Here is a 26,633-nt window from a genome sequence, read left to right as displayed (position 1 = left end):
AAGATGGCGGCACATGCTTAAAATTTTTCGGAGCGCTTGAACTTTTTACAAGCGCTACTACTGAACGTTTTGATATTTATGTACCTATTTTTTATTTATAAGTTTTTAGTGTTTTTATTATGTTATAAAATGTTATTAAATATAAGAATTGTACGTTATTTTATCTATGAATAGGTAAAATAAAATTGAAATCAAATTTTAAAGCTTTATTACAAAACAAAAAACGGAGCCTATAGGTAGTAATTATTCATGAAATGAGGTTTACATTTCCAACCTCTACTTTAACACCAACACACTGATTTCAACTTTCACGCTTTTTACTCATTATTATTGACTAAAACGGGACTTAATAGCATAAAATTAAGTTTTAAATTTACCTCCGACGTTTCGAGGACGGCGTTGTCTCCATGATCTCGGAGAAGACTGTCTAAAAGTTGACATCAGCATCGCGAGTTTTTCGAACTACCCGCTGCATAACTGCATACTGCTCCGTACATTTCTGCACTTACTATTACCCCTACTACTTGATACAATGTACTACCAGGTACATATAGGTAATATAATGCCTATACTTATTGGTTCACCTCAGTATAGGTTAGGCGCTATGAATAACAGTCCTAGACCAAGTATTGAAAAGACTATATTGAAAAATGGTTCTTTGCGAACGTTCTATTTAAATTCGATTCACATATCGTTCAGATTCAATCATTTGATGTTTCTGACTGAATGACTATCAAACTGTCCATCGTTAAAGGCCACTGTTGCAATGCAGTGCTATTGAAAAACCGCAAGGTTTTGGTTTAGTCATATTCTCGTGGGTTTTGATTTGTGTAACATGTATTTCGTGTAGTTTTGGTCAGACGTGGAATATTCCGTTTCGTTTGTACTTTTTTTTACGATAATGCACATCTATTTAAAATATTTAATATATGATAAGTATTTCATCGAAACACTTTCGTATTTAGTACTTACACTGAAGACCAGCAGGCCTATTATGGATGGCTTTATCCACGTGACAAAATATCCGTCACTTTTTAACAGAGCGCGAATGAAAGTGACGGATACCGTTTTATCACGCTGTCACGTAGACAAGAACGACCATCATATCCGAACTGAATAAGTCGCATATCGAATGAAACAACTGAGTGCGATTTTTGTGCAATAATTACTAACGTCTAATAAATTAACAGATTTTCTTTGCGGGAGATAGAATGGCTTCATTTAGGCAGTAGACACTATATTCCGATTGTAAACCAGCCCATGAACCAAATTAGCCGGATAAAATAAATATTTTAATGCTTAACTAATAGCGGTCGGATTAATCGTAATATAACGAAGTATGAACCGACTCTCATCAATCCAATGAGCGCGTATTTATAGTTGTCTATTTAGGGATGGTGTCAAGGTTCAACCTCTCAAACGAACCACCGTGCGAACCATGGCATCATAAATAAACATACTTTATTACTAACATGCGTAGATTAACCTGGATTTATTTTATTAAGTAATGATTAAACTCCCCATTGATTTATTTGAAATGTTTTATAAGAGGGTTAGATTACCTTCGGGCATTCATACATTAAATTGATTTTTAACAGAAAGCTGTCGTAGTATCCGTAACTTGGCGACAAAACTATTTGAAGGCACGTATGATCGGTGTGATATGGAATTGAATATCACCGTTTTAGTTTCAGTGCGATCAAACAAAAATATAATTTTGTCCAAATATTGGCAAATATAGTATATTCATCATTTATAACTGAATCCCTATTTAGTTGGTATCGTCTTGGGTCGTCCCATTCGTTTTTCGTCAAGTTCTTAAATTAGTCCTATTCTGCTTTCGTCACTTATTCTACATTCGTCACAATAGTCGGTGGCTTTCAATGTAGAATGAGTGACGAAAATAGAATAGGACTAATTTAAGAACTTGACGAAAAACGAATGGGACGACCCAAGACGATACCATTTAGTTCTTACTTTAAATAGGTACCTAGTTACGAGCCAGAATCAAAGTTAAAAAAAGTTTTAAACCAATTGTACAATGAATTGTTGTTTAACATTGTGTTTGCTCACCTATATTTAGAAATTTTATCATCAACTGGTTTTATTTACATAAATATAATACAATATGCAAAAAATGCATTGTTCTCCATTCCATACTACTTACTATCAAATTATAACGTAACATCATTTACAATTTAGAGGCGGTATACACATCCCGCATAAATAATAAATTATCGTTAAAAACAATTCATAGTTGATAAAAATCTGGTAGTCTATTCCAAAATGTGCATTTTTTCTGTATAAATGGTAAAATAGTAACGTCCATAAATAATTTAACAACGGTTTGGCGTGGAGTAGGTACCGCTGTCCATAACAAAGATAAATTTTACACTTACTGTTGTTACTAATTACAAATTTTGTAGAAAAACATGGAAGTTTAGTTAAGGATGTGAATGCTTTGTCGACAGGTAAGTGGAGATGAAGGAAATGAAAATGCGCGCGTTCAAGCGAGTCGACGGCGCGAGTCACACCCGCCCGACTCAGGCGACCCGCGGGTTGTCGAGTCGGCGGGCTACCACGTCTCGCAGATGGGTATGTACATGTACACTTACTGCCACAATACTGACATGTGTCAACGACAACAACACTTATGGAATGGGAATTGAGGAAGTGAGAATGCGCATTGCGCACCCTCCTGCGACCCTTAGGTGACCGGCGGGTTGTCGATTCTGAGCTATTATCACAATACAGAAATTTTACTGACGGGACACAGATGAAGTGAGAAAGCGCGCCCTCAGGGAATCGTTAATGATGTTTTCAGAAACTTTACCTTAGTTTTACTAAATATGATTATGATCGTCTAATGGTACCTACAGGACAGCACGTATATAAACTTAAACAGTTTTTCATGTAGGTAAACTACTCTTTATTATAATTTATCGTATGACGCAAAATAGTAGGTAACGGAATAAGGTTATGCAATTCCGGTACACGGGTTTCCTAGTATTTGCTCTTATCGGTTTATTTTAATTAGTAACAGTCAGTTAGCCTTCAAGCACATTTAAGTATTGCGTACGCGTGGATGAAGTGTCATAGCAATTTTCTTCAGGTGACGTTAGTACTAAATACGTGCACAAACAACGAAAATATTGATGAAAAGACAAAACTTTCACGTGGTTTAACTCGGGGTCAGGTTAATCGACCCGTTAAAGCGACCGTTTAGAAATAGTTTTTGGGAAATAAGTACCTACCTTTCTACCGTGCTGCAAATCATGTTATAAAATATTCTGAACAAATACGCGTCGAATATATATACCTCAAAAATGTTTAAACTTCTTTTCTTGTGTTTTGAGGTACCTACTCGTATTTAGTAAAATTGTGTTTAACTGTTAAATTATTTATAACATTTGATTATATTAAGTAACAAACAGAAGTCGTCTTCCAATACCGAATATGACTACAATGACAGTCATAAATGCGTACACGTTTGCACTTTACGTTGTTGAAATATGAAGAAAAAATGTATAGGCACATATTTATGACCGTGATGGATGTACATGCGTTCGGAGCTATGGCGTGGAAAGCGAGCATACACGACATACACGTAGTGATCTCAGAATCGTAGCTACTATGTGAATGAATGCAAGGTAAAGCCTTATTTAACAAACCGTCTAATTAAACTGTTTTCGTAGGTACCTAATGTGTGCCACGATAAACTAAGCCACAGCAAGGTTTAAGACGAAACAGGAGCTGAGTTTTAAATATTTTAGGTAAATATACCCGTCTCGCTAACGGAAGCAGCACCTAAAAGTAGTGCGATAAGGACAAGGCGAAAAATCCTGCGTAAAAATCTCAAAAATCGAGGTTTCGTACTCCTCTGTTTCCTCCTCCAAAACTTAACCAATCGTAACCAAATTTGGAAATCTAAATGATTATGAAATTATCTGTGTCGGACCGTTTTGCTTTTTTGGCTAATTGATATCAGTTTTGAATGCCACGCCTCTCAGTCTCATTGCGGCATAGTCAATTAGGCCATTTTGGCCATTTTTGAAGGGCTCTAGCGCCTTAAAAAACAAAAATATCAAAAAAAGCAAAACGGTCCGACACAGATATTGACAATATTAATCTGTGTTGAAAAAATCCCTCTAGCTTCAAAAACGAGGAGTACGTTTGTATGGAGAAATGACCACTCCCGTTGGCTCTTAAAGGGTGAGATTTGTTATGTAAAAATGTATATATTTAGAATGAGATAGCTACAAGTAAATACAATTTTATTAATGGGTTGGTCAATATGTGACGACAATGAACTGCGAGTGGGTTATCGGAATCGAACCATTTCGAAGGTGGTCGTGCCCTAGGCTGTTATTTCACCCATGCAATTGTTTCGAACTGTTAGCCAACCACATATGCTCTCCGTACCTACATATACGCATAGTTGTTATCTGTATCTTGTGGTTGTGTTTCATTGGAGGCTGAGACACTACGACTCACATAGGCTCGTCCAAGCAGTAGGAATATTTAATTATTTACTGCGGGGGTGCTCATATCATAGGTTATTAATACAGTCTGACATGAAATTGGCCATTTTTGTTACTAAACTCGGAGTCGAGTGTGGAGTTATATGTACTGTACTAGAGAAAAGTTCATGGTCAGGCGCACAATTGTGAACTAGACTGGTCGTGCGTGGGTCGCCCCTGACTCGTCACGATCCCAGACGAAAGCTTTCGCTGCGCGCACGGTCGGTACTAGTTTTGGGTGCCTAGCCGTGGTGACAATCACTTGCGCTACGACAACGATACGCTTTATGTCTTTCAATAGTTTCAATCACTCTTCCATATTAGTGCGACAGTTACAGTTGCGTTTCGTTCGCTACGGAGCGTAAACGATTAGTATGTTGGCTATGCACACGGTGAGGTTACGGCAATATCCCTTTCTATTTCAGGTTTGTTGCGAAAGGAAAGGAGAATAGTATCCTAGCGACTTAATAACCCTAGAATAGGTACCTACTTAAATCTACTCTTATTTTCTATGAAAATGTTCAAGGTTTACAATATGTATCTAGAAAAGAAGTAATACCTAGATTGTACGGGTTATAAATATTGAACCTGCATGGGTAAGAAAATTGACTCATGACGACTAATAAAACTTGTTACCAAATTCCTTGTAAGCCCTCCCACACGCGTTTTCATGATATTTAGTTCAGACTAGACTAAACTACAAACAATGTATGAATGGAATATGATACATATTTTTACTGTATTGATGTAATTCTGCACAAGGGCATATGTTTTATGTTTATGACTTGGAAATACCACTGATATGTTATCTGTCGAAGAGAGAGAATGTATTTATCGAAGAGCGTGTAGTGTAGAGTCCCAAATTACCGAAGAACTCATTGGTAGCAAGCGGAGTTTGAACCCACTACCTCCAGCTTAGAAGCCGCACTCTTTACCACTTTCCCTCCAAAAGTTAGTGGACCTGCCTGTTATAACTGGATACATATTTACTTTTTATAAAGGCATATTGTTAGTGTTCCGTACAAAAGTTTGTTCACGGAACACTTATGGGATCACTTCGGTCTTGCAAATCAGTTATTTTTTTTAACTCTGAAAATCACAGCAACATGTTGTCGCCACCGTCCCAACTTTGGCCCTGCGGCACCAACTTCGTTGGGCTGACGGCATCGGTCACCGACTACGTCATCGTCCCATACTTCCCGCTTCCTTTAGCAGCTGGCCGGCCTTCACCGATGCTTGCATGTTCCTACTTATACAAATATACATACGAGCGAGATAAGCCGTGCACAGTGCACATTGCGACAACAGTATAACGGATTTCAATATTTACTTACATTTATAGACGGGTCTATCGCGAATAGACACGGAGATTTGTGCAACTACCCGACGAATCTCTGTTTTGACATTTTGCTGCGATATCAGTTAGCCGCGACCACGACCAGTGAAACATGTGTCGAAACGTCGGTAAATAAAGGTAATAAAATAAATTCGCGATAGACCCGTCTATAAATATGAGTTAAGATGTGTTCAAAACGCGAAAGAATATTATAATATTTGAATATTTGTTAGTGTGACACGATTTATTTTTCTGCTGCTCACACAATAAACAGTAAAATTTTAAACTTCTTTATGTCGCTGAGCACATGTGAAACGCCAAATTTTCTGACTCGGCTATAGCGAAGAATAATTGGATGTTCGTCAGTTAGTAAACCGCGGCTACTTATTATAATTGTATACTTCATATAATAATTTTATTCGTGCGTAAACTTTGAGATGCTTGTATTATTTTAACATATTTGTATACTTTACTGATTTAAATCTTGTGTGTGTGCATATTACCTACGCAGCCACTGTGAATGCCGCATAACCTGTTCACTTATTAATATTCGTCACAAACAATCCAATATACATTAATACAATAATTACTTACTCAATTACCTACGGAAGAGAACTTGTGGTGTTGTCTAGATTTCAATTACGACTATATTTATGTCACAATTCAAAAATAATTGCCTTAAGTATATGTAAATAATTAATGTAAAGTTTTAGTTTTGTCCAATCGCTCCTACTCCTAACGAAATTTCCAAAAGGTCGCGAGTTCGAATCTTGCACGAAGCGGTGAATTTTACCAATACAAATACTCTTTATTGCACACCTAAATAAAAGAAAACAATACAAAAGAAAAAATAAATACAAGCAGGGATAAACAACAGGCGGCAGGCCGGGTTTGAAATTATTCCTTTAAATTAAAAATTTAATAGAGTTAGACCAAGAAAAGTCGGCAGAGATTTTGACAGCACACGTAGTGCCAGTGTTATACGTCATATTCCATATTCGTCGTATTTCATAGAAGTTTGACATTTATAATAACACCTGTGCGTGTGCTGTCAAAATCTCTGCAGACTTTTTTTGGTTTAACTCTAATGTAGGTATGCTGGCTGACCTTATTAAACCTACGTTGTTTTCTGGAGCACGATTAAACTTTAGTCTTCAAAAATTGATAGGTTTCGAGAATATAACATCAGTAGGTAGGTTACCTATTGCCCTTACTAAATCCGTACGTTCCCTAATTATCGTGGTATAATAATATACTCCGCCTGGTACTCCATTCCGAGATTCGCGTATGACCTAACTGACACGCGCCTACGTCATCATGCTGTTTACAGGTTCTCAAACTTTGAAATGTGGGAGAATTTTAACCAACGGTGAAAATTATTTTAACGGCATTAATTTTAAGTTATTCATGTAGAAACATAGTAAAATAAAACAAATCTAATGTATTCAATTAAACTTTATTTATCTATACAAGACAAACGTTTAAAAAACTAATTCACAGTTACACATTAATTACCAAGCTTACGACGTGAAAAGTTTGGAAAACACTGCGACTGCTGACACTGAGCGAGAAGGAAATAACAATTAACACGCGTTCGACAAGGATGACGGTCAGGGCATGAAGTTATCTAGATCCGAATTGTCAAATGTCCACAGCGCTATCCTGTGTTGCCAGTAGTATAAACAGAATTACCCGAAAGTCTGAAATTTCTTTCGTGAATCGGAAGATATTGCTAACGAGTAATTAAAAATGACGTGTTATTGTAAAATTTAAGCTAAAATACATATAAATGAAAATTATAAAATTATAAAGAAATATTTTAACTTATTAACCATAGGTTTATTGTACCCATGTAACATGTTATGTTGAAATAAAGTGGCAATGTTATTGTGACGTAATCGCGTGTCACTCTGGGAATGGAAGACCATGTTTTATTAGACCATGCTAATTATCATGTGACGCTGCACCACAAACAAGCTTAACGTGCGGGCGTAATTAACGCTCAAGTACCTACTAATTGTCTTGACTTGACTCGTAAGTGCTACGGCTTATTAAGGTCGACGACATCAACTTTAATTGACAAATTTAATCAAGCTAGTAATTAAGATGTATTCCGGATTGCTTGTGATTGATTTTTGTAATGACAATCATGTTTTCCTTATATTAGAATACCTACAAAGGTATTTCAAAATACTATAAAAATTGAAGTAGGTATAACATAACCCTTGTAATCAGTTTATATCCTGTATTTATTTTTCTTCTTGTTTTCCTTATATTAGAATACCTACAATCTACATCGTCGTAAATTTAAGAGTTACGGCGCGATTCGGGAAATGTATTAGAGATTCACTAGATATGAAATAGTAAAGATATGTGACGTTCCACGGCAAAAGGTACGCGGTATGGCGGGCGCATTAATATTGGAGCGGCGTTAATAATAGCGTAAGCGCCAACCGCCATAAGGTACCTTTTGCCGTGGACCGTCACATATCTTTACTATTTCATATCTAGTGAATCTCTAATTCATTTCCCGAATCGCGCCGTTAGACTCTTGTCGGTGTAGCTCTCTCCATTTGACTCTATCCAGGGCCGCCTCCTTGATTTCCTTATACGACATTACAGCTACCTTTTCTTTTACATAGGTATTCCAAAATACTATAAAAATATAAGTAGGTATAACATAGCCATTGTAATCAGTTTATATTATTATGCATTATGCAATAATGGCATGGAAATTAGAAACGGAAAAATGTTTAAAATTAGTTGCCTCGTGTTTTTGAACGCTTACGTGTGCGAAAAAATTATACATAGCTACTATGGTTCGACTTCGACCTTTTAATAATACTTAGCTCAATATAATAGCAAACCTAAAAGAAGTAGGTACCTACCTAAACGAAAGGATAAGACGGATGTATGATATTAGATACCTTCGACACACACAAGTACACAACTGCACATACACTATAGCAAATCGAAAAGGTGAGGAATCGGAACTAAGTTTGTACCTTTTCTTTAGAATTAACATATAAGGTTTTATAGTGTCAACTATTAACCATCAATTCGGTTGTATGTTTTTTTTTCAGTTACTATTCCTTCGTGACAGTTCAGTTTTTCACTACTTTATTTAAAGTACCTGTACCTGTAGGTAAAGCTGTAGCCTTCGTTATTTTTTCATGAGACAATACGACTAGGTAATGCACGGTTTTTTTTATGCAAATCGCGAGAAATCAATTCCGGTCTCAGTACAATCAGCTGCAGTAAAAAGCAGGCTCGCTTTTCAAAATTATCTGCTATTCTTTTAAGAAGAATAGTATCGTTTAGTTAATTTTGAATATTTTTGAACATTTCGCCCCCTTAGCTATACCTACTTCTGGTGCTGACTGCCCTATAGTTATACACAGATGGGTCCATCATGTGCATAGTGTTACGAGCCTACGGGGAACTGCTTTCAGTTGGTTCATGTCTTGATTTAATTACTATTGCTGATAATAGACTTATTCTCACACTGCTATTACCACGTTTAGTAACGAGGTCATAGAAGATAAGCGGTGGTGGGCTCTGTTTGTTGGTGCCTATAGGTATTCCAAATCTCTAAAAATAGCAATAATGTCAGTGGGACTATTTACTAGTATTTACAATCATGGGGCCATGACAACGTAGACATATGTAGGTACAAGTAGAGAGGCATTCATGAAACGTGTTAAACAAAAGGTTAGAGGATAAGATTGAAGAGTTCTTATTAGAATGTAAAATTGTGTCGAATAGATACCAACCTACAAAGCATACCAATCCTTGACCAACTTGAGTCTTATATGCGGGTTACTTTTAAATAACGATCCATTAGTTTAGTAGGCATGCACCTTTACATAAAACTACAACTCTTCAAGTGGGTACCCGTTTCCTAAGAGCACGTTTTTAGTTAAATAATAAAATTACAAACGTAAAGAACAGCACTCGAATTTTTGCCCTTTTTTGGAGTTAAATAATACCAAAATAATATGATTTTATCAACATTATGACAGATATACTAGTTTTCGAATTATACGATTCATCAATTTCTAACTCGGTGCCCGATAGGAAGAATAGGAACTTACTAAAACTCAGCAGTGTTCCTATAATCATTACCTAAGCATACTTAGTTAGTTTCACAATGAAATAAAACAGCGCCTATCCGCTTTAGGCTACTCTCCCCAACGTTATTTCAAAACTAAAGAGATAATACGAGTACTAGAGAGATAAACGATAGACAGACGATAGACGAATCTGGATACATTAAAGCCTTTAAGCATAAGCTTGTCTTATATTCTACGAAATGACAAATTCGGTTGTAAAAGTATTTATCTTGGCTCCAGTCACCCACCTTATCATGTAGGTCACTACCAAATTATCTTGTGTTATGATTAGTAACTTATTAATATTGTTCAATCTTACATATCAAAACATCATATTTGTTTTCTTTAACAAAGAAATAGTTTATTGGCAGCGTGTCTCTCATGTTTGTTTTTTATATTTTAATGCAATAAATAACAATATGGCGGCGATAATAACTGATTCAGACATAGTGATAGTGTGACAGATAAAATAATAAAGATTGTATTAACAACAATATAGAATCTTAGGATTATTATTGTATGTTTGAGTGGTTACGTAGGTATTTTAAGCATTCAATCAGGAATAATAAATTTAATATATTCATCTAACTGGTATTGCGCTTGATACTTATGTTAATTTTAATAAACGATTTCTCCTAAATGTCAACAGTTTTAAATAGACACTTAATTTATGCAGCTAGAATAGCTAAATGCAGTTTCAGTGTCTAAGCCACTCCGAGTAAAATTAGCTAGTATCGGTGATGCATAATATGTAATATGAAGAATTCATGTTCGTTAACTTTTACATTATTATTTAAACTAGTAGTTCGCCCCGAACTGAGAACTCGCGGTTAACCAAAAAATATATAGAGCGATTGCGATTGACTTTGTTCATTGTTGCACCTACTTATTAGTTATTTACTCTGAGCGTACTTAGGTACTCGTACCAAAAAGAATCTCGTACTTAGCTAGTGCGACATAAAATAGTAGAAAATAAATGAGGGCGCCACTTTCTATGTAACTGTCACATTTTTGACGTTAAATGCTTACACATGGCAACAATTTAGTATGGACATTTTTGAGGTCCATTTTATTTAATTTCTACTATTTTATGTCGCACTATCGGCGGCAATGGATCAAAAATCACGTGGATTTATTGCAACGTCTGTGGAGCCCTTGACTGATAGATTTAAGCAAAGAGTAGTATGTATAATATATAGGACAAAGAGATCCCTCTCGTGGAACTTTTTTGCATCCATTTTGAAGTGCCATCTGTAATTCTTAACCAGAAATATCAACATCAATATCAGGGGGGGAGGGGCATAAATAGCGTCTAAGTATGTTACGAACGTAAAAAACTTTGACTGAAAAAAGGCTTCAGGACATTTATTAATACACGAAAACAGATTAGGTGGTTTAACTTGACTGTTGATGTAAATAAAGTAAGTACGTACCTATAATACACGGCTGGAATAACAGACAATTCACCACGAAACAAAATTACATGCAGCAGGTTGTGAATCTACCCGCCATGATTTTTCTAAATTTTTTGGTAATAAAGTTCTCAGCAACTGTGATGGCGTATGAAAACTTTGTTTCTTTTAACATTGTAAAACTGAAAGTATTTTTATTTATCTGAATTATGTCATAGTACAGACAATAAATGGGGTGTTATAATATTTTGAGTTTTATTTGACAATGTTGTTTTTTTGTGACAATCGCCTCCATGGCAACGATGGCCATAAATAATCTGTTCTAACAGATGTTTTTTTTTGTTTGATCCATGCCCTGGATACAAGAGTTTTAAGACGTTCTGACGAAATAAAGTAGAGCCATATTTAAAAAAAAAAGTTTAGCGTTAAGTAATATAGATGTCGCTATTTTTTCGAATAAAGTGTTTTATATAGTTACGACTGTCCCTCCCCTGGATTTAAGTCAAATTTAAGTATAGCGTATAGATACAAATCATAGAGATTAAAATAAACTGTATCTGTGCTAAGCTGAAATATTTCCTGTCAAATGTCACATACTTATATTATGTTTACATTATTTTATTTTTATCTTGCTAATTATTTCAAAATGGTAAATTTAAAAACGATATTATAAAAGTGCAAACTGAGCACTTTCATTTGATACTAAATTCGACCATGTTTTTAGCAAATAAAATGACCAGAATAGCAAGACCTCTCACAAACAGCTTTTTGGCCTTCTAAGCTCTTCTACCTCAATAATCCCTTGATCGAGCTTGCTCATAATTTAATGACTAAAATATAATGCGCTCGACTACACGTTTATCCAATTTCATTTAAATTAGAACAAATTTACTTTAGTTCTTGAGTATCAAACTATCTTCTGACAGTTCAGCTTAAAAACATCGAAATGCCGGGACGTGCCGCTAGCCAGCCGCGTGATCCAAGTCGAATGTAAGAACTTCGCTTCGCTTCGCTCGCTCGTTCGAATATATACAGCATACTACATTACCAACGCATGATGAATCTACAATTTTGTTTTCGCGAAAACAAAGGCTGTTTTGCCGATAGGTATATTTTAAAATCTACTTAGAGAAGTTAGGTTCCAGTTCTCTTATCGGGAAATACAAAATGTTGTCTGTATTGTGTTTGTATGACCTTTCTCTCCTTTGGCTGTGTGTACCAGCTATATCATTATGTATATGCCACTTAACTGAGTCGGTTTGCAAAAAGTTATTAAAAAGGGAGAGTTATTGGCTGTGTGTGTGTGTATTATTTGGTAGTTTAAGGATGATAAATAATGTAAGGCTATAATTTAAAACAATGCCAATTCGAGCGTAATCAACTAATCACTACATTTAGTTCCCCCACCACATACGCCGCACATAGCTCATACAAGTGCTAAAACCCTGCGAAAGTAGAATGTGAGACTGGGAATACGGTGCACGCCAGTTTATGTTAGAAGGCTAGTAGCACTCTCGTAGAACTTGATCAAACCTCCTTCATTCACGTTTGTGTCTCGTTCGCGTAAATTCTTGTTTTTATGCTCCAACTATGATACAATCAGTAATTGCTGAATGGGTGATCACGACCACAGTGTCCGGTCCCTTTACCCGATGGAATAGCGGACCACGGATCATTACAATCGTTACCGAGCTAGTCGACAGAACTAGCATAAGAGGTCAATTTACTCCCATTCGCCTATAAGCGTCTTGACTAGTCCCAACTTGGATCAGCGAATATACAACCAAGGCATGTATGTATTATCATCTCTTACAAAGAACTCACTGCACATTAACCAATTTAAGCGTAATTTTTAATCACGAATACGTACTTCTGAACCACGGGATTCACTTTTGTATTGGTTCTTCTTAGTCGAGCGCGCTTTAAGCGATGGGAACAGCAGAGCAGTTCCGGACCCGCGGAACTAAGTTCGTTGAACTCTTTTGTATAGGAAAATGCTAAGTAATCATCGCTTACCTAATTTGAATTTAAGCATCATGTAATTAAATTATTATTTCACGTTTCTTCAACTCATCTCTAGTCGTGAGAAGGTTCCGTGAGCTTAATAATGATTAAAGAATTTGCTCGTGTTACATACAGTAAGGTATGTTGGGATAATACCGGACGAATTTGGGACTAATTGGGAGACCTCGCGAAATATTTTTCTTTCTCGATCTCAGTACGCCCCAACTAGCAAATCTATGTGCTATAAAAGTTGAGAGCACGTTTTTATTTTCGCTTTTTGGTGCTATAAAAGGTGTAAAAACAGTCGAATAAAAGTCCTGTAAGCGTTTACTCAACGCGAAAAGGCGCACTTATACAGACTAAAAGTGTTATAAAAATCGAGTAAGCGCTGTATAAGAAGCAAATCGATGCTGCAAGAGTTGAGTAAAAGTGGATAAAAGCGCTTCTGGTGTTTTAATAGCAACGATAGTGCTTTTATTCGACTATTTGTTCTATAAACATTAGCAATTTACTATTACTCAGTGAAAGTGTTCTATAAAAGCAGCCGCACTGCTTTTTCTCAGCAAAAATGTTTCGTAAAAGTAGCCGAATTGCTTTTACTCGGCATTTTAAATGTGTAAGAGTGCAGTAAATGCTTTTATTCAACTAATATGTGCTAAAAACGATCTCAGGTAAGCGATTATATTACAATTATTTTATTATGTTGAGGCCTAATCGTCTTCACGTGTCTAATAAAACAAAAAGGTACTTAAGTATTTCTTTACTGCTGTCATCCATGACATTTATTTTTACCGTGATTGTGTACATAAGTTTTTACTGTCTGTAAGTACACGTAATACAGTAAAACCTAGCGCGAAAAATACTTTATTGATAAAACCAAAGGCACTGGTTCATATATATTCATGGGCCGTCTATTTTCTTAAATTTCAATAAAAAAATATTAATTAAAATAAGTAAAAATTTGCTTACACGATCTAGTTTCTCTTATATCTCATTAATTCGACTATAAGTCGAGTAACTGCGTTTACTGCTACACTTATAGCACATGATGTCGCCATGTTTATGGATTTATAGTCCGGTGGCCGACTGCATGAAACCCTACCTGATAATAAAATAGAAAAATCCTACTCTGTAGGGGTAGCTGACTTTTAGCAGCTTCAACTGCTCTTGGACGGCCGTGGCTTAACTTGGCAAATTTTGCGCAAGTGGCAAAAAAATGGTACAAATATTCATCAAAAAACAAAAGTGGTCAGCTACATCCTGTGTTGGCTGGTTCCTGTGTCCGACCGAATTTGTGGTACCAAGTGAGCTACAATTTACCTCATCGAAAAATAGAATGTCACTTGTATGGTAGGATAGCTGCCATTGACATTTTTTTTAATGCGGACGGACTGCAAAAGCTGCCAGGCTAAGGTGAGACCGACCAAGACATACGTCAACAAATTTAATGTAGGTATTACAATCAGTTTTTTTCATTCTATTTTTCGATGAGGTAAATTGTAGCTGTCACGTTGTACCACAAATTCGGTAGGACACAGGAACCTGCCAACACAGGATGTAGCTGACCAGTTTTGTTTTGCTGTCCTCAATTCTATTATACAATGGGGTTTTTTTTTGATGAATTTTTGTGCCACTATTTTGCCATTTGCGCAAAATTTGCCAAATTAAGCCGCGGCCGACCAAGAGCAGTTGATGCTACTAAAAGTCAGCTACCCCTACAGAGTAGGATTTTTCTATTATTTTATCAGGTAGGGTTTCATGCAGTTGGCCACCGGACTATATTGAAACGACAACATGGCTGACTTGTGCTGTTAATGTAGTTCAAAACTCTTTAAAAGTACTCTAAGCTGAATACATTTTGAATAAAACCTGTAAATACACTTCAGCTCCTATAACAGCGGTTTGAACCCCATTACCCGAATTATGATATAAGCGCGCTGTTACAGCAGCATTGTTGCCAAATGGTTATTGGATTGCTTTTAATAAGCTTTTATAGCAACAGAGAAGAGAATTGAGTAACAGTTGTATTAAAGCGCCTTATTCAGACAATTAGCTATTCTATAGCTGTTATATGATTTTAATAGAACAATTATGCGGAATAAAAGTGATTTAGTAGCGCTAACTCAGCATTTATTAAAAGGTGGAATAAAAGTGCTAAAAGATAGTGCTATAAACGTTTATACGACATGATTATAGCACTAATTAGCGAAAATTGCTAAATAGTCGAGTTAACCGCTATTATACGATATATTGGTGTTTCAACAACCGTAACTCGGCTGTTATACGATTACAGGCTGAGTAAATCAATTCTTATACGACTATTTTGCTAGTTGGGGCGTCAGCTTCTAGAAATATGGTGCAAATCGTTAAATAATAACCGTAGTTTAGGCCTGAATATTGGCAACCTTCAATGTTCAACGGTTTCAGTTTTATACGAGTGTAAAGATGAGACATATTTTTTTTCGAGGATAATGATGAATTTGTCATCACTAGTACTAGCGGTTGACCAAAATCAGCTGCAAATGGTGTTAAAGGTATGAAAATCGGCACGATTAATCTTTAGGCCATTTGAATTAATTTGACCCGTAGCACCAAAAAAAAAAAAACGGGCAAGTGCGAGTCGGACTCGCGCACGAAGGGTTCCGTACCATAATGCAAAAAAAAAAACGAAAAAAAAAGCAAAAAAAAAAAACGGTCACCCATCCAAGTACTGACCACTCCCGACGTTGCTTAACTTTGGTCAAAAATCACGTTTGTTGTATGGGAGCCCCATTTAAATCTTTATTTTATTCTGTTTTTAGTATTTGTTGTTATAGCGGCAACAGAAATACATCATCTGTGAAAATTTCAACTGTCTAGCTATCACGGTTCGTGAGATACAGCCTGGTGACAGACGGATGGACGGACGGACCGTTTTACCCTTTGGGTACGGAACCCTAAAAAACAAACGGAAAGGAGTTATGACGTCATCCTTTATTTGTATGGAAAATATAAAAAAATTGTTCAGAAACCTATCGTGTGTGGTATTAAATGAAAGGGCATTTTGAGCCAGTTCTAAAAATATATCACATTATTATATTTCCGTCACTTGCATTCAATTAAAATAAAAATAATTTTCAAAACATACCAAGTTTGGGCTCCTCCAGATACGAAACCGTTGAATTATTTTTTGTAAAATATACCTCAAGTAATACCCAATATCCTCATATCTAACCCCAAGAAATTAATTTCGAAAATATTTAGTTTTAGTATTTTTTTTTATTTTTTTATTATTACTAATTGTGATCTATCAATGAAACGGCCTCCTAGCCTAGTCGATAGTGACCCTGCCTATGAAGCAGGAGCTCCCAGGTATGAATCCTGGTAAGGGCATTTATTTGTGTGTTCATCATCATCATATCGCTACACGGGATAACATCGGATGGCGGAAAAAAACGCTTCTAATGCTCAGATAATAAGGTATCCAAAAGAATCTATCCGATGTTTAACATCCTCCAACGTATATGAATTTCAGCCACGAATAACTAGAAACTTAAAAGTTCTCATCAAATGTTAAAATTTTTGTATTTATGCATCCGATCTTGACCTTTTGACAAAATTTGGTAAATCTGTGGCTCTCAAAGTGTGATATGTCAATAGAAACAATTTCCTAAGTAATACATTTATGCATATATTGCTAAGTACACTGCTCAAATCTCTTCCTTTTGAATTACCGTCCTCAAATAAAAATAAAGGAACGAAATAAATACGATAGAAACAGAGTTATTGCAGTCATAAAAATTCAAAATTTGACCATCATTTTAAATGGGTAAAGGTCGGATTGTTGCTATCCGATCTTTACCTGCAAGGGTAAAGATCGGAAATCTGTCTACAGCAGTCCTAGGTCTGTTTTGATTGGATTGATTTAAAGATAAACCTTCAAAACGAAATTTGTCATCAGAGGGCGAAGACCGGATGGCCAGAAAAATGACCAAAATTACCTTGCTCTCTTTAAAGGCGTGTAGCACACATCCGACATCACTGAGCGGCGGAGGGACACTGGTGACCGAAGCGCAATGAAATAGCGTCTTGCACATTGTTGTCAAAATTAAGAAATAAAGCCTATTTTGGCGGAAATTAATTTCCTACGTTCTTCCCCCTAATCCGATATTACCCCAACATACCTTACAGCGACCGGATGTTTTGTCTAAAAACTAGTTCTTATTTAAGTCCGTTACAACAAAAAGTCTAAGTTGTAGGTCTACTTAGTTGTACTAAACTGTATATGCATCCATTCTCGACGAACTTAACATTAGAACGAGGCTCTCCACTGTTTGCTCGCAAAGTGTACTTGATTTCTTCGGCCATTTGAGCAGGCCAGGGCCAGATAGCCTGGAAAAGCTCATTATTACTGGCCGCATGGCAATGAAGCGTAGGGATGGACGTATGGCCACGCGTTGGGCGGACAGAATAACGTCAGAGACAAACGCCACATTGCAGGCAAGACAGAGCGGCTTGAAGAGCACTGGTGAAGTGTCCACATTCGTCACGTCCCTCAGTCATGAGGATACGACAAGGAAGAGAAAAAACTGTATATGAAGAATATTTCAGCGGAGTTTAAAAGTTAATTAAAAACTACGCGAATTTTGTTCGGAACTGTACAAGAGCAAGAGTCCATAAATACAGCTTGTATATTTTTTACGACATGAAGAATTTATCAAAAACATCATTGAAGGCAAGGAGACAGAGGGGGAGACCAAGGAGAACGTACATAGATCAAGTAAAGGAAAAGCTCAACGTCGTGCCGTATCATGCTGTCAAGGAGAAGGCAGAGGACCGACATGCATGGAAATCGCTCCACCGACAAGTCTAACTCTTAAATAGATGATGATGATGATGATGATATTTTTTATATCCTCGAATACAGAATCGGAATCTGGGTGAAATATAGAATGTAGTGTAGTTAGATGTTTAGTGGATAGATGAACGTGTAACGAGCTGTTGATCCAATTTGCCCGCCAGCCACCGGAGGCTCACCGTCGATTGCAGCCTCCACAAAGTAATCCTCTCATTTTCTGCAAGGACGATCCTGCCACAGTACCATAATTTTATTATATTTTTCTATGCTGGAAAATTCAGTTATTTTCAATTTTCTAGAAGATTGATGATAGCGTAGTCTTAATACTATTCCGTTTTCCAATCAGGAAGTTAGTGGACTACATTTGTATTCAAATAAATAAGTAAGTTGTGCAAGTAACCAGTAATGATAAAACTGGTTACTTGCACAACTTTTTTTAATTTCCGCATTATAGCATATACTTACAGTCGAACAGCAAGAGCTACCATGCTATCCTAAAAAACTGACTAAATGCGTGTCGGGCCACGCATATGCGTTCCGTACTTTCATACGTATTTGAAAAAGCCAAACAATCAAAAGTGCGTACTTTCGCACCACATAATTAAGGGGCACATTTTTTTTTGGAATATCGAGGCAATTATTTTCAAATTTACTTAATCAAAAGCTTATTTAGAAACCTATCTGTTTTTAAAGACCTATAAAATGACACTAAGATGTTTACTAAATATTATTTTTTACTTCTAGTTACTCGTGCATGTATGGACTGCCCCCACTAGAGAGAGAGAGAGATTATCGTGAAATTTTGTGACCAGATTCTATGATTAAATAGATATTTTTAAGGTTCTGGCCTCGAATGTCCAATTTTCCAAATGCCCAGTCCCCGTGCGTCCAATTCCTTGAACGACCAATCCCCGTATGTCTAATTACCTGAACGACCAATCCCCGTATGTCTAATTACCTGAACGTCCGATCCCTGTATGTCTAATTACCTGAACGTCCAATCCCCGTATGTCCAATTCCTTGAATGCTCCTCCTCGTACGTCCAATTACCCGAATGTCTAATATCTGATTCCCTGTACGTCCAATCTTTGTATGTCTAATGACCCAATTGACCGTTTCGTCTGTGATGAAACATCAGAACCTGGCTGGACGTCTAGTAGAGTAACAAATAGTCCGTGTGCCTACGAAATTCGCCACATATTGTTGGCCTACTATTCAGGTGACACTAAAAACCGTTTATTTACGAAATTGTAGACAATTAAGAAATAAAATATTTTTACGAAAATAAAACATGGCTTTTATCTTTATTTTCTGAATTTTTATAATAAGTAGTTGCATTTTTTCAAAGCATTGATATAGAATAAGAGAACAGGATACACAATCAGCCCAAAAAACTGGGGCCCATCGGAAGCTGCCCGGGCAGCTTCCTGTCGCATTATTTTGTGGCATGGCTCAAACTGATACGAAAATATTTGCGGTTTATAAGGGGTTTATTTTAAATAATATTAATAATGTCTATACCGAGTGAGGTTCGCAAACTATTATTTAAGCTCGTAAATAATGACGACAATGTGCGAAGTCGACGTGTAGCGTTGTATACCGAAAAACTGCAATGTTTACAACTCCTAAACAAATGTAAACAAATTAGAAGGTTGGTGTCCTATAAATATTTTGATACTTAGCATTTAGCATATTTGGCATAGTACTTATGTATTTTTGAAGTGAAAACTTCTTTAGCGGCGCTAGGCACTTTTTGAGGTGGGGAAAAAATTATAAACTCGAGACAGCGTAAGGTGATCACGTGACCGTAAGGTTTAGATGGCCACTCATTTAGATGGCATTTAAATCAATAAAGAAAAACTCAATGAATTTAATTTAATTTAATCAATTTTATTTAATTTTATTATGTAAAGCCTGGCAAGTTCCTTTTTGACCCTGATATAGTGTCGCTACAAACAGCTTACATATAGCAATACTACGTCTACGTCACGAATAGTCGGGACAGTGTGTATTGGCATCGTGCAAGAGCGAGTGAGATATACAAATACCTATGTAATTGTAGATTGTGAAACTATGTTTTCAGGTAATCGAAAGAGCATGTTTAATTGATAATTAAATATGAACTAACCTATCCGTCAAAATCTGATTCTAAATATTCGACATCCATATATTTATCAGATTCTGGCTCCGATGAATCTTCATTTGATTCATCAGTTGATGAGTCACTTTCGGGACCACCAACCTCGATTATAAATCTTTCTGTCTGTGATTCGATTATAGGACCTTTTGTACTATATCCGTCTTCTATTTTTTTTACGTGGTCGCAGCATTTTCTCCAATTTTCTATAGGGACTTCCTAAATAATAACAAAGTGTTAAGTTAGTTATATTTTTAACTATTCAATAAAATTCTAAACATTTGTAAATGTAAATACCTGAAAACTATCTTCAACGAGCTTTAGGAAGGCATCATTTGTGATGGAAACATTTTTAGTTGCCACTTTTGCCTTCACGATGCCCCAAATCATCTCAATAGGATTTAAATCACAGTGATAGGGCGGTAACCTTATCACTTTGTGACCATGATTTGAGAGAATCGTATCTATTTCGTATACTGGTTCCGGTTTATGACGTCTCAAAATTGTGACCAATTTATCTTTAGATGCGTTTTGTGGAAATGAGATGTTATTTAAACGCAGCCACTCAGCAATGATGTGTTTTCTATCGTTTGATGTTGGAGCTTTGTTAATTTGGAAAGAATGGTACCGGGCATTATCCATTATAACACACGTGGGTTCACTGAGATTGGGAATTAATTTCTGCAAAACCCATTTCTTAAAATTGTTTCTGTTCATGGAGTCATGATAATCGGCTTTTTTTTCTTTATCATTATATATTAAGAGTGCATTAGGAACAAATCCCGATGGTCCACCAGCATGAACGATAATATATCGTTTGCCGGTTGAAACGGATTTCGACACACCGGGTTCATTTTCACTCTGCCAACATTTTGCATGGTTAAGAGAAGTATGGATGTAAGTCTCATCTAAATAAACAAGAGGCATATTTTTGTCCCTCGCTTCTTTTATTTCGTCTAAATAACTTTCCCGCCAAACTACAATATCCGAACGCTCCTTCAATATGGACCGTTGGTTTCTGCACTTTTTATATTTGAACCCCATACTGTGCAATAGCAATCGCAAATACTCCCTACTACCGGTAAAACCTATATCTTTTTTTAATTCGGTAAGCAGAGTTTTGAGAGTTGGTACTTGCTTTCGCACAGCATAGAATTCATGAATTTTGTGCCTAATGGCACATTTGTCGAAGTCGTCTATTTGTATTCTTTTGTTTGGTATCGGTGGCAATGGCGGCAAAGTCTCATTCTTTTTGTGCATATTTTTGATTGTAGTACTACAGACGCCTTGAATGAGAAAAAAATAATAATTTAATAATTAATATACATATTTAGTACCAATAAACTAACCAGTTCATTACAACCGCACTATGAATATCAGTACCCGTCATGTCAGCAACTAATTTCAAAACATTGTTTAATGGAATGCTGTTGAATCCTTCGTCCTTTTTCTGCCGCAAGTATTTAAATGTGTTTAAAATTATTATTTTTGCATCGGGGTGAATTTTTTTGGGCATTTTGATTTCAAAATCGATTATTATCCTGAAATATATACAATTATTTTCGATATGTTTACATCGGTGACATTCAATGACTTCCAACGTCTGTTGTCAAAAGAAATCATTGCCATTGAAATAAATTAGTTCCATTGAAAATCCGCAACGTGGCCAAGGGCAAAAATGAACTTGCCAGGCTTTAATTAGTTTTAAATGTTTTAATTTTTTTTTTTTTTTTTTTTATTTATTGAACAATAAGCTAATTAGAGTACATTATTATTACAAGACCCATCGTGGGCAAAACCTTGAGGAGGTTTGTATGCCGATGGGGAGTTCGAGAAAATAACATGACAATATACATATCTATCTTATACTAATTAAGATTCTTAATATATGTAACTAAAGTCGTTAGATTGTAACAAGTGCGTCTTAATTACTTTTTTTATATTTTTCCCGTTTACATATTTTACTCTAGTATCTTCTGGCAAATCATTTAATATTTTAGGCAATATATATGTATACAATCTAGTGCCATAAATGTTCTTATATTTGGGTAAACAATATTTGTTTTGGCTCTGTAAACTTCTTAGTTTTGTACATCTTATATATTCTTTTAGTTTAGTAACATGGTGATATTCTTCAGTTAGTATGGCTAGTTTACATTTATTTTGAACTGGGAGTATATTACAGTATTTGAAAAGTTGTGCGTAGTCGGTTTCGTGTTTCTTTTTTATATGCTTAGGTACAATTGTCTTCAGTAGTCTTATCTGTAGGTTATATATTTTTTCTATATATGTTTTAAAGGTTCTACCATATGTACTTAGAGCGTAACCGATCACAGAGTCAGCCAGGGCTAAGTACAGCATACGCAAGGTTTTGTACGGTAATTTGTACCTTAGGGTTGACATTTTACTTAGAATTGCTCTTAATTTATCGCACACATAATTAATATGAGGTCCCCAGTTGAATCTATGGTCGATTATGAGCCCAAGATACATGTGTTCTGTGACTACTTCGATTTTATCACAGTTACACTTTGTGATATTATATTGGTGCAAGCAGCTATGTTGGTGTGCAAACACAGTAATGTCATGAGTGGTTTTATTGTGAGCCGAACGAATATGCATTATTTTCGTCTTTTGCGCGTTAATTACTAAACCGACGTCGTGCGCCCATTTGCAAAGGGTGTTGAAGTTAGATTGCATTGTGCGCTCGGCGGCCGCTATGTCGCGGTCGGCTGTGATAATGCATGTGTCGTCCGCGAACTGATAGACAGAGCCCTCGGTTATTATGTTGCACATATCATTAACATACAGCAAGTACTCAGTTGGGCCGATTATGGATCCTTGTGCCGTGCCTTTTTCGGTTTTTATTTCGTCACTGTATGTGTTGTTTATCTTTACTCGTGTGTGTCTATTTTTGTGATAGTTTTTCAGCAAGTTAACTAAAGGGCCCTGTATACCACTCTGCTCTAGTTTGCAATACAACGTTTCATAATCTAACATTTCAAAAGCTTTGCTAAAATCAATGAAAACAACGAGCACATGCCTTTTTTCATGCATGTGCTCGTTGATTTCATTGTTAAAGTCACAAAGTAGCTGAGAGGTACTTCGGTTTTTTTGACTTGACTTTGGTTTAATCACATATGGATTCACATTCTGGAATAAATTAATTTCATTCATTCATTCATTCATTCATTACATGAAAAAGGTTCTAATCTTGTACGGGTTGAAATACGAGGATCTCACAGTTACATTCTAACTTTATATCACTCAAATATAATTCAATAAAGCTACATCTTGATGAAATCGCTAATAAAAGTGAACTCTATTACTGGTGAATAAAACTCAAAATATCATGACCAAATATATTTAGATGCGAGGTCTGCAAGGTAACTTTACAATTTCTATTCGAATTTTAAACAATTAACGCTACAAATTTGAATTTCGAATTTTAAACAAGCTTACTGACCAGCAATTTCGGAACTAAAGTTTTTCAATAGAAAGGAGGATGGGTCAATTATACATAGTGCTGCAGACATTTTGGACTAGTCATTGAGTTTTCACTTCTGTCGGCACTCCCGGAGTGCAACCCGTTGTTTTTGTTTGGTGATGGATTAATATTAAGGTATTATCGAGATAGGTCTTATTTACACTACATTTCATTTTTCTTCTTGTTACAATGGTATATTTATGGTGAGAAAGTGTTCACATTATGTGTTTATCGTTGACTGTACTTTACATAGTGGTAGAAACTATGTGAGCTGACTTTGAGTGCACGTCAACGTATATTTAACTTATATCCTTAGGTACCTTACGTGTGCACAGAAAATCAAAAATATTTTCTAGTATCAAAACTATAATTCCTACTACACAAAGTGTGACCAGCCCAAGATTTTTTGAATTTCCCGCCAAACATTGTGTAATATTTCAGTAGCCAGACTCTAAGAGTCGTACCCGACATGCAATTCTTATCGCTATTCTAATGATCAGTAAGATAATAAAAACTTTTTATAATAAAAATGAAACTGACTTCAAAAAGGATGAAATAAACTATTATCCTTTTTATGTCTATGCGTTACCAACTGATATGTCTGAAGTCGGTGCCAAGCCAAATTTTGAAGCATGACTTTGGTGCGATTCGATAAGGATTTACATACGTTGGATTGCCTTACACGACGACAATGAACGTACTTTCTGTAGGTACAGTCGACGTTAAAAATATGTTTACACTTTTCACCTTATTACAAAGGAGTAAGGTGCAAAAGTGTAAACATATCATTGACGTCGACTGGACCTAAGAACACACCTCAGAACACACGGTCAAACCTTCTTGGCGCAGTCCGTACCATATTAGTCGGCACATTAGTGTAAATATAAATGCATTTTTTAGCCGTCGTATTTTTTAAAGAGCATTTCTTACTAATGCTCGAGCAGTCTATAGCACGCAAGTGTGGGATTGGGACTGAGTTATTTCCCGTCCCTTATCCAGAGGACTACATTTCAAAATATAAAACAATTCAAGGAATTTACCTTCTTGCCAAATTTCACCTAAAGCGGTTCAGTTGTTTAGCCATGAAAAGGCGACAAAGAGGCAGATAGAATTCTTTACACATTTATAATAGTTATTAGTACAGTTCTAATGGGATTTATAGCCATAAAGCTGATTATTTTTGACTGGTATTGTTACTACTTGGCTTGGCACCGACTTCAAACATATCAGTTGGTAACGCATAGACATAAAAAGGATAATATTTTATTTCATCCTTTTTGAAGTCGGTTTCATTTTTTTTATAAAAAGTTTTTATTTTACCATTTTTAGTTTTAACGCATTGTTAAGAGCGCGACGCATGAATGAAAAACAAGATCATGTTTAACACTAAATTCGTGTACCTATTACTTTAGTAAATATGTAATCAGGAATTTTCTCGAGTCCGTCTGGGAAATTATAATTCCTGTCAACTAAATCCATCCGCCCGCCCCGCCACTGACCCAATCCCTCAGCCCCCCGATCACTCAACCTCACAGCACATCAACCCCTGGTCCAGGAACCCCTCGATCCTGAACCAGCAACCCTTCAACCGCCATTCCCCGACCCCTTAATCCCTGACCCCTTAACTCCTAACCCTAACCCCCGATCAGTAGCCTTACCAGCTTACCACGAGTTTGACATTGATATATTCGCTAGCATGTGTGTAACTTACTTCCTATGCACCTCGCTCGTACTAACCTTAGTGTGAGCGAGATGCATAAAAAGTTACATTTAGATGCATAAGACGTTAGCGAATATGTCAATGTCAAACTCGTGGTAAGGCTACAGTTGCAGTACATCAAATTGGTGGTTTTCGGAAGCAAATGCTCGAGTTACTTTAGAAAACCCCGAAATCACTTAACAAGCGCCTTTAAAAATTGAGGAGTTCCCTCAATTCCTCATGGATTCCATCATCAGACCAGAACCAAAAATAATACGGAAACACCTTGGAGGTAACTTCTTCCAAACAAAAAAAGAATTACTCAAATCGGATCACAGGTACCTAATCGCTGAACATACTTACATTTAAAGAAATCATCATCATTATCATCAAAATAATCATCATCATCAGGTCTACTTCATCAAATTGGTGGTTTTCGGGAGAAAATGCTCGAGTTGCTTAAGAAAACGCCCAAAACACCATGCATGTGCCTTTAAAAATTGAGGAATTCCCTCAATTCCTCATGGATCCCATCATCAGAACAGAACCAAATTAAAATGGGACCAACTCGGAGGTAGCTCCTTTCAAACAAAAAAAGAATTACTCAAATCGGACTACGGATGTCGGAGTAATCGGTGAACGTACATAGAAAAAAAAAAATTCACAGATTTCGTGCCTCACACGACTATCGAGCACATTGGAAATGAATCTACGGAATTCGAAAAAATATTGTCGCTGAGCGACGAGAAAGTCTGGACAAGGAAAAAGTTACAAAATAAAACTACAACGTTGAATGATAATTATTTTATTCTTAGACTAACACAAGTATCCTGGACATAACGCATGTGAACAAACAAATTGCAAAATTTCCACACGCGTATCCAAGTTTGAATAATTGTCGCCGTGGCGCATAAGTATAGGTACATATTTCATTTTTCGATTAATAAGCAGGATATATTAATGTTCAAAGTACAAGAAAATTATTACACGGCAAATCCGTAGTCAACTCGAGAAGTGGTGATCGGCAGCGGCCCATTTGCTGCAAGATATGAAATTTTCTTGACAGCAGTTTGACGCGACGAGAGATGA

The 26,633-nt window shown here is 36.2% G+C and overlaps 1 protein-coding gene across 4 annotated transcripts in view; it reads left to right on the top strand.

The window, feature by feature from the left end:
- Positions 1 to 26,633, top strand: part of LOC134796095 (uncharacterized) — a 98,419-nt gene that overhangs the window by 24,847 nt on the left and 46,939 nt on the right. For 2 of the 4 annotated variants that reach the window (XM_063768046.1, XM_063768045.1), the window contains exon 2: positions 2,472 to 2,595. The exons of the other annotated variants lie outside the window; for them this stretch is intronic. In XM_063768046.1, coding sequence (XP_063624116.1) covers positions 2,472 to 2,595 — 124 coding nt within the window. The remainder of the gene's footprint in view (positions 1 to 2,471; positions 2,596 to 26,633) is intronic. 4 annotated transcript variants of the gene reach the window in all.

This window comes from Cydia splendana, chromosome 13, assembly GCF_910591565.1.
Source record: "Cydia splendana chromosome 13, ilCydSple1.2, whole genome shotgun sequence".
Taxonomy (NCBI): Eukaryota; Metazoa; Arthropoda; class Insecta; order Lepidoptera; family Tortricidae; genus Cydia; species Cydia splendana.
Note: the sequence above shows the minus strand (reverse complement) of the source record. Positions and strands in the feature narration are given on the sequence as shown.